This window comes from Garra rufa, chromosome 2 (genome assembly GCF_049309525.1).
Source record: "Garra rufa chromosome 2, GarRuf1.0, whole genome shotgun sequence".
Taxonomy (NCBI): Eukaryota; Metazoa; Chordata; class Actinopteri; order Cypriniformes; family Cyprinidae; genus Garra; species Garra rufa.
This window is the reverse complement of record NC_133362.1, coordinates 39,260,886-39,274,232: the sequence shown is the minus strand read 5'-3', so window position 1 is coordinate 39,274,232 and position 13,347 is coordinate 39,260,886. Positions and strand designations below refer to the sequence as shown.

Sequence of the window (13,347 nt, the reverse complement as noted above, 5' to 3'; positions counted from 1 at the left end):
TGCAAGTTTATATCACAATTCTAAAACAAAAAGTAAACTCGTAACTGGGAAAAAAAAGAATTGTGAGAAAGAGATCACAGTTACCTTACATGACATACATAATAGTATAGACTTTTACAGTGTTAAAAAAAGTATTTCAAATAAATTCAAATTTAATTAATGAATGAAAAATGAAGTCATTTAAACTTTCAATTTTGCATCACAGGAATAAATAACATTTTGAACTGTATTAAAATATATAAAATAAATAAATGTTTAAAGAAATTTAATATTAAATAGTAATATTTCATAATATTAAACATTTTACAGCATTTTTTAATTAAATAAATGCAGCCTTTAAATAAATAAAATTCCATTTCAATATACAATAGTCACATGTTTATTGTCATAACTTTACCTTTACATGGCATTCTTACATTTTCTGAGCTAACTTTTTATTTGGACAGAGGGGCCTTTTATGTGATCCTTTGTGTTTCATTAGTTTTCTTTTTTACAGTAACTGAAATGTGAAAATATTGTGAATCTGGATTGTCCTGCATTCACCATGCACTTTGTTAAACAACAACAACAACAAAAAAAAAAAAAAAAAAAAAAACACTCATCTGAGACTGCTGAAAACATTTAATCTAAGGCACAGCTAGCTGTGCATTATTCTGATTATACCATGGAATAATGCCATGTATCCAGTAAGACCACATTTCCAAAAAATAAAAAATAAAAAAATCACTTCTCTGAGACTGCTGAAAACATTGAATCATGAGGCCCGTTAGAGTATATTTAAGTAAGCACAGCTAGCCGTACATTATTCTGATTATACCATGGTCATTTGCCAGCATTGACAAGTTAAAGCTGTTAATAATGTTTGCTGCACAATATTCGATCAAAAGGGTAGAAATTATGTCACATATATTTGACTGAACCGTGGTATAATGTTTAATAATCAACCCTAAATTGTTTGATTACCATATTGTCAGACAAAACTCTTAATGCAGGATCATGCTCTACTGTTAAACCACGCTGTGTGACTGTAGACGCTGTAACATACTGAATGGTTCATTAGCTTTAAGAGAGCATTTAAGGAGCATTTACACTCTTCTACTGCCATATTAAAGTGCATGTAATCCATTGGTAAAGGAAATGTAGCATATAGCCTGTCGCTATATCTGTAATGCTGTTCTTGCCCAGTCTGCATCCTGATTGATGTACAGTAGTTAACTCACAGTACGTGTGTTTCTCTTTATTTCAGAGATCAGCAGGGTACGAAAGGACATGTACAACGACACGTTAAACGGCAGCACGGAGAAGAGAAGCTCCGAGCTCCCGGACGCCATCGGCCCCATCGTTCAACTCCAAGAGAAACTCTATGTGCCTGTTAAGGAATATCCTGACGTGAGTCTCAAGCCTAAACCCCATTCACACTGCAAATACACTTAGAGCTCCACCACAGGGTTTTAAATGATTAATAGCATTTTTGCAAGTGCGCATGGGTTTGTTTGTTTCATTAAATTAAAAATTGATTGATTAAAAATGCATCCCGAGAACCTTTCAGTCACATGATCTAGTCTCGGGCAGTAGTTGAAGGTCAGTTAAAAATGATTTCAAGTAAATGTCTGCATACACACACAGGCTCTTTACTGAAGCTCAATGAGTAAATGGAATAGTAAATAACTGTGTGCAGCTGCTCAGTATGGCCCTTATTTAATTACTGAGACATACAAGTCGATGTAATCTAGTTTTCCTTGCATTAGGACATGGGCCCCCGTCCAGTATATTGATTTCATTAAGACGTACTGAAGAAGTGAGGTTGCACAAAGTGTTTGAGTCCATTTTATGAGTCCATTTAATTTATTGCGTTATTAAGCTGATGGTTTGTGGTCGACTGTCGTTGTGCGTCTGAGCAGTATAAATTCACTGTGCGTCTGAGCAGTTTTTTTTTTTTTCTTGGCCTTAGTTCTTTAAGTGTCACCGTCAAGATTAAGTTTTTCATTTGAAACTTTATTTATTATTAAAGGGGTAGTTCACTATCATCATTTACTCACCCTCATGTCATTCCAAACCTGTATGACATTTCTTCGTCCTATTAAAAAATATCCTGTTTTCATAGAATGAAAATTAATAAGGAAAGATTTGTCATTTTTATGCATAATTTCAGTTTTTTTCAAAAATGTCATTGATGTCAAACATGACAAGATGCGTCTAGTTCTGCTATTTGATGTGAGCAAACAAAGGGAGGCTTTTTTAGTCACATTTTAGTACACTCTTAAAAATAAAGGTGCTTTAAAAGATCTTCAAGCGATGCCATAGAAGAACAATTTTTGGTTCAACAAAGAACCATTCAATCAAAGGTCTTTAAATCTCTTTTTTACCTTTTTGTAATCTGAAGAACCTTCTTTCACCACAAAGAACCTTTTGAGAAACAGAAAGGTTCTTCAGATGTTAAAGGTTCTTTACGGAACCATTTAGACAAAAAAGGTTCTTCTATAGCATCGTGGAGCACCTTTATTTTTAAGAGTGTGTGCTTTTTATACAAAGCTATTGTAGAGATTCAGAAGACTTATATAGTCATAGAGGCTCAATTTAAGGTGCTCTTTGGTCAGTTTGGAGCTTGACATGCAGCTCCAGTGCCCATTTACTTTCATTATATGGAAAATAGTTCTTTTGTGAAAAAGAAGTGCGCTTAAATGTACTGAATGTGCACTTATAGTGCACTTCAAATCTTAAAGGGATAGTTCACTCAGAAATGAAAATTCTGTCACTTACCCTCATGTCAAATTAAAGATACTTAAGTAATACATAAGTGGGTCAAAAAAAAAAAAGCATTCTTAAGAACAGCTAATTGCAATTAGTATAAATTTAAACTATAATACTTTTTCGGTATTAATATTAATTAACTACATGTACTTGCTAGATGGTTAGGGTTTGGTTTAGGGTTACTTGCATGTAATTATGCATAATTAATTGTTATTATAAAAGTAAGCACATTTAACGTGTAACAGGAGAAATCCTGAAATAAAATGTTACCATATTTTCTGCAAAAAAAGTTATTTTAAAGTGTATCATTTCCATAATAAGTTCTCTTTTTAAAAGTATGTCAAAGTGTACTCACCATGTAGCAAGGATGTTTTTCATAAAATCTTCTTTTATATTACCCCTGAAGAAAAAAAAAATCAGTGAGCAAAGACAAAATTTTAATTTTTAGGTTAACTTTTTCATTAAATCCAGCCGTTCCCCTGCATAATTTTTTCTGAAAGAAGTATCCTACCCCCTGTCGCTCTCTGTAAGTCTTTGCACATCTCTAGTAACAGGGGTGACATTGAATTCTCCCTCGCTTTTCCCGTTTGTGTTGAGTCAGAGCCGCTCAAGCGCGTCACCAACAACCCGGTCGGTGGTTAACAAATCTTTCAAGCAATCGCCGTCAGATCCTGCTTGCCTAAGGCACCCGGCTCTGGGGAATCGGTCGAGTTCAGAGCTGATTGATACCAATTAACTTATTCCATCCCAGCTTGATTCCTGCATGGCCAGCACTAATTGAGTCTCTCCAGCAGGGGCGTAAATACTGTTTGGGATTAGAGCCCTCCATTTTGCTGAAGTTTTCTGGTTTGAGTGGCTGTTTATGCGCTTTTATTTCCTACGGGAGATAACAGTGCTGATGCAGTGGCGCTTGCATGTTTTTGACTAATTCATGCTTTAACCTATAGCGTTGTTTACGTGGCCAGACACACTTGTTTGGTCTATAAAACGCACACAATGAGAGCGTATAAGAGGGTATTTGAAAGTCATCGCAGCTGCAATTCTGGCATGCTTGGCATTAATAATATTAATATTTTATTGTTTCTTGCGCATAATACTGGAACTTTATAAAAAGCTAATTTCATTTTATATTCAATTACAACTGCAGTTTTCAAGGGTACGATGCTTTCTGTCTGCGGTTGTTGAAGCATTGTGGGTAATTTAGCTCCTGCTCTTAAAAGTCTGAGAGTTAGCCAGCACTGCAGTAAAGGCTATCGTTCATGAATGTGTGTGTGTGAGGGGTTCTGGCCGCCCTTGCTGGTCTGAAGGACAACCAGGATCATTATTAGTGAGTTTGGGTTCATTAGGAGGTGGAGGATGAGCAATAAAAGAGACGTCCTTAAATAGCCCTCAGTGTCAGTGGAGTCCTCCATATCTATAGAGACTAGAACTCATATTATAATAAAAAAAGACATAAAAGAGCCTATGTTGTTGATGTCAAGCGTAATTTCTGCACCATAAGTGTCTCTTAACAAAATTGCTAAAATAATGACTGTTGAAAAGGTTCTTTACTAGCATCAATGGTTCCATGAAAAACTGTTAAAGAATTAGTTCACTTCCATAATAAACATTTACTGATGATTTACTCACCCCCATGTCATCCAAGATGTAAAAGAAATTAAGGTTTTTGAGGAAAACATTACAGGATTTTTCTCCATATAGTGGTCTTTAATGGTGGCCAATGGCTTGAAGGTCCAAATTGCAGTTTCAATGCAGCTTCAAAGGTCTCTACATGATCCCAGCTGACAAGACAAGCATTTGTGGTCAAAAAGTATATAAAATGACAGATCGTTTCACTAGATAAGATCCTTATTCCTCGGCTGGGATCGTGTAGAGCCCTTCGAAGCTGAAATTGAAAAAGGCAATTTGGACCTTCAACCCATTGGCCACCATTGAAGTCCACTATATGGAGAAAAATCCTGGAATGTTTTCCTCGAAAACCTTAATTCCTTTTCGACTGAAGAAAGAAAGACATGACCATCTTGGATGACATGGGGATGATTAAGGGTGTGTTCACACTTGTAGTTCAGTTCGTTTGGTTCATTTTTAAAAGGAAAATTATACATTTAGTCCTGATTCCACAAAGCATTCACACTGGCATTTTTGACAGCTAACCTAAAGATACAGAACGTCTAGGTTACGTAGGTAACCCTCGTTCCCTGAAGGAGGGAACGGAGACGTTACATTGGGAATCGCCTGAGAGACCAATCATCTCTGAGCCTTATTCAAAAGGCCAATGAACATTGGTGAGTGGTATTTGCATGCCAAGCCACTCCCCCGTACATACGGGTATATAAGATGGCGGCGCACCACTCATTCAGGTTTTCGCTGAAGAGCCGAGTCAAGCCGGCATCAGCGCGACGCCAGGGGCGTGGCAGGGGAATGTAACATCTCCGTTCCCGCCTTCAGGGAACGAGGGTTACCTACGTAACCTAGACGTTCCCCTTCAGTCGAATCACTTCGACGTTACATTGGGAACAGACCCATGGAACAGGCCACGACCCTGACGCAGCGTTACGCACAAGACCACGTGCCGGCAGGCGCAGGCGGCCATTGTAACGTAACCTTCCCAACGCCCTGAGGGGTGAACACTGGGTCGGTACTTCCGCCTATGTCACGCCTGACCTTTCCAATGTGACTACGATAATGCGAGAGGTTGAGCTATTCCAAAATTTGTTGTTAAAAAGTATATAATTTTTAATCTCTTTTTAGAAAATGACTGATTGTTTCACTAGAGCCTTATTCCTTGGCAGGGATCGTGTAGAGCCCTTTGAAGCTTCATTGAAACTACAATTTGGACCTTCAACCCATTGGCCACCATTAAAGACCACTATAGAGAAAAATCCTGAAATGTTTTCCCCGAAAACCTAAAGGCATAGTGATGCGTTCACAACCTGATTGGTCGGGTTGAATGATGTATATTTGGTGATGGAACTCGCTCATTGTTGAGTGCAGATGATTTTATTTTTACCACCTGTGAACTCACAAAGAGCTATTAAAAGGCACTTTACCTCCTCGTTGCTCCACTTTTGCCCTCTGCTCATTTTGTTTTGGGTACACCGCGTGTTCCCTTTCTGAAACCATAGCGTCCAATCTTGTCATTACTTCCTGTTTTTGGTTCATTTAAAAGTGTTTGGTTCTTGTCGTGTTCATATTTCAATCGAACCGCACCAGAGTTGTTTGGAACCAGACCAAGACCGCTAAAAATATGGGTCTCGGTCTGGTTCCAAACTCCTGCCAATTTTAAAGTCAGTATTGCTGTGTCAGGCTGGTTGTTTTGATACTGAATAGCGTAAATAGCATTAACACTTTTCAGGGGACTCAACAGATGTATGAGCTGTCTCTGCATATTTAAAATATTCCACCTTTACACATCTCTGGGGAGCGAGTAATCTCAGTATTTCCTCTGCTGAGGTCAAACAGCCTCGATCTCTCACAGCAGACATCTGATAGAGAGGGGAATCGTGTTAATTGCTGGAGACCCCCTCTGGACAATCATTAACTTTAAGCTATTAGTCATTAAATTCACAGCATCTCTTCAAAAGATGCCAATTATCATTCTCAAATGGTTGCTGTGTGAGTGTGTGTGTATACGTGTACATGCAGGTATACCTTGACGTTTATGTGGGCCTAATTCACAAGATGGAAGCTTTGTCACCTGTAAAGCCATTTTTACATTTAACTATATTTTAATCACCCCATTCGTACATTTTGAGAGCATTCAGATGTTTTTCAGCAGCAATTCAGCTGCAATTCAGCAGCACTCTGTTTTACATCAGGGTAAATTTGGCCCTGTTTACACCTGTTCATACATTTTCTCTGATCGTGAAAAGACCAAGGGCCTCATTTATAAAGCGTGCTCAGATTTGATCTTATAGTGTATCTACGCTTAAATCCACGCCAATGCTCATAATTGTAAAAACTGGCTTTGATGTGGAAAAGTTCTTAGCGTCACGTCAGGGTCCGAGCAGACGTACACTTTCTCTTGTCAGAGTACTGGAAGTTGTTGAAAATGTAAGCTTTTCTTGCAGCTTGCTGTTCTAAATTAAAGGATTTGGACGATGACTGGTGATTTTTTATATGTTAATGACATTAATTAGGAATCGTTTACAAGGCAGAGAGCACTCTGTTTTACATCAGGGTAAATTTGGGCCTGTTTACACCTGTTCATACATTTTCTCTGATCGTGAAAAGACCAAGGGCCTCATTTATAAAGCGTGCTCAGATTTGATCTTATAGTGTATCTACGCTTAAATCCACGCCAATGCTCATAATTGTAAAAACTGGCTTTGATGTGGAAAAGTTCTTAGCGTCACGTCAGGGTCCAAGCAGACGTACACTTTCTCTTGTCGGAGTACTGGAAGTTGTTGAAAATGTAAGCTTTTCTTGCAGCTTGCTGTTCTAAATTAAAGGATTTGGACGATGACTGGTGATTTTTTATATGTTAATGACATTAATTAGGAATCGTTTACAAGGCAGAGAGCTGAAACCATTCAGTTGCGTGCAAGTTCAAGATCATTTGCTATTCTATTGCTATTCTGAAAGTCGGGATTTATACTGTACACCATCTGAAAGTTAAATAAAGCTTCCCATTGATGTATGGTTTGTTAGGATAGGACAATATTTGGCTGAGATATAACTATTTGAAAATCTCGAATCAAAGAGTGCAAAAAAAAAAAAATCTAAATATTGAGAAAATTGCCTTTAAAGTAGTCCAAGTGAAGTTTTTAGCAATGCATATTACTAATCAAAAATTAAGTGTTGATATATATATACGGTAGGAAATTTACAAAATATCTTCATGGAACATAATGTTTATTTAAAATCCTAATGAATTTTGGCATAAAAGAAAAATCGATCGAATTGTAACCCTTACAATGTATTTTTGGCTATTGCTACGAAAATACCCATGCTACTTAACACTGGTTTTGTGGTCCAGTGTCACATATCTGTTGATTTCGTTGATGTAAACTCTGATGTGAATTTGCATATAGCATGAGAATTCAAGATCAGATTTATATTCATTTTGCGGAGACACATTTATGAGGCCACGTGTAAATGGAACCATTTTAGCAAATCCAATCGATATCCGATTAGAGAAAACATATGAAGTCACCAGATGTCAACAGGCCCTTTGATTCATATCCATGATTTATTTTTAACCGTCCATATCAGTGATTAACAGTTTAAAATTTGGATTAATTTGCACAATATTTTACTATGTAGCCTACTGTTTACATTTAAATGTTTTAAATCTCCATCTGTTTGTTCAAAATGATGGTAAATTTGACTTTAGAGTAAATACATGAATATCTAGATACAGTCAGTCAAACCAAAATGTATTCAGGCACCTTCAACATTTCTTACATTACCACAGTTTATTCACTATAGTTTAGAAAATGGTAATAAACTGTGTCAGAACAAATTCATCTTGAAAATGTCAGATTACTTTGATAGAAAAATATGTAATGGATTACAATCAACCAAAAATTATTAGTATAATGATATTTACACAACTATCAATAGGTTGTTGACCAATTACCAAGCAATGCTTACTTTTGTTTATTCTGTGGTGTAAAAAAGTCACATTTGCAATTAAAGAAAAACACTTAAGCAAAACATGCTCAGGTCAAAATGTCTAAATAATTTTTGGTCCCAAATGTTTATCAGTTTTACTAGTAGTAAGTAGTAGTAGTCCATGTTCCTGTGAGCACTGTGGGGGCCATTATCCGCAAATGGAAAGAGCATCAGTTCACCATAAACCGACCACGATCAGGTGCTCCACGTAAGATCCCTGTCCGAGGAGTCCAAAGAATAATCAGGAGAGTTCTCCAAGAGCCAAGAACCACTCGGGCAGAACTTCAGGAAGACCTTGCATCAGCAGATACTGTTGTTTCACAGAATACTATAAGCAAGGCACTGAACCGCCATGGCATCCATGCACGCTCCCCACGCAAGACTCCATTGCTGAACAAAAAGCATGTTGAGGCTTGGTTAAAGTTTGTGGATTATTGGGAGACTATAGTATGGTCAGATCAAAGCAAAATTGAACTTTTTGGCAGTCATTCTACACACCATGTTTGGAGAAGAAATGGCACTGCCCACCACCCCAAGAACACCATACCAACAGTTAAGTTTGGGGGTGGAAGCATCATGGTTTGGGGCTGCTTTTCAGCAAGGGGTACTGGCAGACTTCATATTATTGAAGGCAGGATGAATGGAGAAATGTACTGGGACATTCTGGATAAAAATCTGCTGCCATCTACCAGAAAGCTGAAAATGAAAAGAGGATGGACATTTCAACAAGACAATGATCCCAAACACAAGGCCAATGAATCAATGAAGTGGTTTCAAAGAACGAAAATCAAGTTGCTTGAATGGCCCAGTCAATCACCTGACCAAATATCTATGGAGAGAACTGAAGATCAAAGTTCATAAAAGAGGTCCAAGGAACCTTCAAGATTTAAAGACCATTTGTGTGGAAGAATGGGCCAGAATCACTCCTGAGCAATGCAGACAACTGGTCTCTCCATGCAAGAGGCGTCTAGAAGCTGTAATCACCAACAAAGGCTTTTCTACAAAGTATTAAATAAAGTGTGTTCAATACTTATTCCCTGTGTCATTTCAGTTTATTTATTGTGACTCAACTTGTATACTTAAATTTTCTGATTTCTTTGTATGAATTCAATATTTGGCTTGATGGCTACATCAGGTGGAAATTTTGTGTCAATAGCCCACTTAGAAATACCCTTACTGATAAAAATGCTGATGTGTCAAATATTTATTTTCCCCGCTGTATGTCACAGTTTACTTTATTTTGCTATTCTCACTTATATTAATGAACTTTAGTGTCCTGCACCCACTAGTAAAAAATATTAGAAATGATATCTGGTGTCTGAATAATTTTTGGCTTGACTGTAGACTGCTGTTCAAAACTTCTTTTATTCACTGAGGATGTATTAAATTGATCAAAAGTGAGAGTAAAGTCATTCAAATTTTTTAGACTGGAACATTCAGATTTATTGTTTAAATACATGCTGTTCTTTTGAGCTATCTATTAATTAAAAAAGTTATGATTTCCACAAAAATATTTAGTAGCACAACTGGTCGCAACACTGATAATAAGAAATGTTTCGTGAGCAGCAAATCGGCATATTACACTGAAAAAAAATTCATTGAATTTACTTTTTTTTTTTAAGGTAAGGTTGCAATCCATTTATTTTAGCTGCATTTAAGTTAAAAAATGTTGAAAGTTACTAAACTAATTTACTTCATTCAAATGTAGCTAAAATAAATTGATTGCAACCACTTACCTTAAAAAAAAAGAGTAAATTCAATGAAAAATCAGCTTTGCATCACAGGAATAAATAATATTTTAAAATACATTCAAATGAAAAAAACTTTATTTTAAATAGTAAAAATATTTCACAATATAATAGCTTTTACTAATCTTGGTGAACATAAGAGACTTTCAAAAACACCTTACTGATCGCAAACAGTAGTGTACTGTATACATTAAGTATCATCACAAAACTGAAAAATATAAAGCCATTAATTTTAGCTTATAACCAAAAATGCAGCAATCTGCTCTGCTCCCGTTTCATGAATGATCCCCAATGTGCGCACAGGCATCCACACCATTCGCCCCAGCAGGCTTAAAAATCTCTAATTATCTTGTCGCAGGCGGCCGCTGATATTTCCAGGTCAGGGGCAGGATGACATGATAGATTTATAGATGAGGTATAGTATGAAGGGAAGAGCGTGAAAGAAAGAGTGAAGAAGATAAGCAGCCTGGGACGTGCGGCGGTGATGAATGTGAGGCTATGATGAGGTCGGGGAATCGGGGCAGAGGAACAGCGGCCTGCCCCGCCTGATAAAAGAGAGGGAACGGCCCCACACGCACCCCGAGCACCCCACACACACTCGTCTCCCAGACAGGCACGCAGCGGCACAGAAATTAATTTGCTCCTTCAAACTCGTGCTGTGTCGCCCCTCTCCCGGCAGCACGCACCCGTTCCGATTTGCTGAACAATGTTATTAGGCTGGGAGAGACAGCCGTCCTAGAAGAGCGCTGCTGCTGCTGCTTGAGATGATTGTTGGCTTTCATTCCAAGGTACAAATCTACAGTTATTGTTGTGTGTGTGTGTCTGTGTGTGTGAGGGAGGGAGATAATGTTAGGGAAAAGACACCTGGCCATGGAGGAAGAGCGCTATAAATACTCAGCTCAGGGTCTTGGTGGGGACAAAGCTTTTAATTGTTGAGCGTGTGAGCAACTGAACCGCTGCTGTCATCTATCATTTCTCCCAGTGTGTCCTTTTCTGGGTCAAACTCGTCTACAGTCAGGATGAGCAAGTATCAAAGATTATTAATCATGATCAACATGAGCTGAAAGATTGATTTCCCTTCCTTTAACAAGTGCGTACAGTAGATTACTTTTAATCAACTGGTGTTTTGGTGACTTTCAGTGGATTTATGAAGTAATTTCTCCTCAACTTCACACATCAGCTACTGTAACATTTGACTAAATAAGTGATTGTTATGCTCAAAAATACAGTAAAAACAGTAATATTGTGGAATATTATTACAATTTATTATTACATTTACTATGATAAAATGTAATTTATTCCTGTGTTGCGAAGCTGAATTTTCAGCATCATTACTCCAGTCTTCCGTGTCACGTGACTTTTTCAGGATCTTCGATGAATAGAACGTTCAGGAGAACAGCGTTTATTGAAAACAGAAATCTTTTGTAACATTTTAAATGTCTTGTACTGTAACTTTTGACCAATTAAATGCATCCTTGCTGAATAAAAGTATTAATTACACTGCCAGTCAAAAGTTTTTGAACAGCAAAAACATTACAAATTTGAAATATTTTTACTATTGAAAATAACTTTTTTAAAATGTAATTTATTCCTGTGATTTTAAATCTGAATTTTTAGCATCATTACTCCAGTCACATGATCCTTCAGAAATAATTCTAATATTCTGATTTGCTGCTCAAAAAACATTTATTATTTTTATTATGTTGAAAACAGCTGAGTAGATTTTTTTAAGCTTTATTTGATGAATAGAAAGAACAGCATTAATCTAAAATGGAAATCTTTTTTAACATTACACGTCTTTAATCTTCACCAACTTAAAGCATCATTGCTAAATAAAAGTATTAATTTCTATAATTTCTGTTTAAAAATGTATAATGTTACAGAAGCTTTTTATTTCAAATAAATGCTGATATGTGGATCTTTCTGTTCATCAAAAAAAAAAAATATCCCTAACAAAAGTACTGAAATAATGTACTAAAAATAGTACAACTATTTCACAATATTACTGCTTTTGCTGGATTTCGGATGAAATAAATGCAGGCTTAGTAAGCAGAAGAGAGTTCTTTAAAAAAAAAAAAAAAAAAAACTTTTGAATGGTAGTGTGTATTTTTCTAAAAATAAATAGCATTAAGTTTGATATTTATAGAAATGTAATGTTAAAATGAATATAATTTATATGTTTTAAATTGACTGAATGTGTGCATAGTGTTTGCTCTGTTGTCTGAAAAATATATTAATATCAAGAGGAATGTAGATAGAAAGTGGATTGTATTACAAATGAAAATGTTTATGCTCAGAGCATATTTTTCTGACATTGTTTCATTAAAATCCTTTAAAAACAGGCACAAATAAGAAAAATGTTATTAATCTAATCTTGTAGCTCAGACAAAGAAGAGTAATCTAATTGAAAATGTTTTTTTTTTTTAATTCTAATTTATAAAATCTCACTTGATTTCAGATCTGAGTGTAGTTTGAGACATTAAGATCTCATTTTAAACTCTAGAGAATGTCATTTTGTGAATTTAAGGGACTTTTATTAATCCTAATGACTGTCTAGGAGAAACCGCTGAGATGTTAAAGCGACGCCGTTTGCGATTTTCTGTCCTGCCGTGGCTAAAATCCCTAGATATTGTCTATGAATTTACTTTCATGGCAGTTTTTGCTGTTTCCCTCCTTATATTTTGAAGTCTGCCTGCTCCTGCATGTCCTCTGGGTGTTTAACAATACATTATAGTTTCACTTTCCTCGACCAGCGCTGTGCCACTCTGAGACGCTGCTATTTCGGGAAGACTGTTGCGTTCAGTAAGTTTTTATGAGCGTGTCCTTGCGGCTGCATGTATATATGGATTTAAAGGGCAGCGTGTTCAGCACGTGTGTGTTTGTGGTTGGTCCTGCCAGGCTGAAGATCTGGCCGACTGCCCTTCTTCTCTCCAGGAGTCATTGTTTTAATTAAATGGGTCTGATGGGATGGACCCATAACTCAGAACTGAATGAGGGCTTAATGAAAGCAAAACTACTGGACGTTAACTGGGGTATTGGCTGCCGTACCTGCAGCAGCTGGTGTTGATTAATATGACTTCATCTCTGTGTGAATATGGGTGTGTGTTAATGTGTGTGACTGTCTGACCTCACTGTGCAGTTTTGAGAATTACAGAAGTAAAAATGCTTTAATGATTATGGGGTTTTAATACTGGGTGTCCACGGTCATGGAAAAGCTAGAAATATTAGGGAA

The 13,347-nt window shown here is 36.7% G+C and overlaps 1 protein-coding gene across 1 annotated transcript in view; it reads left to right on the top strand.

The window, feature by feature from the left end:
• LOC141325945 (protein quaking-B-like) overlaps positions 1 to 13,347 on the top strand; it is a 193,714-nt gene that overhangs the window by 89,584 nt on the left and 90,783 nt on the right. Inside the window, exon 4 of the mRNA XM_073834664.1 lies at positions 1,247 to 1,389. Within this exon, the coding sequence (XP_073690765.1) occupies positions 1,247 to 1,389 (143 nt within the window). The remainder of the gene's footprint in view (positions 1 to 1,246; positions 1,390 to 13,347) is intronic.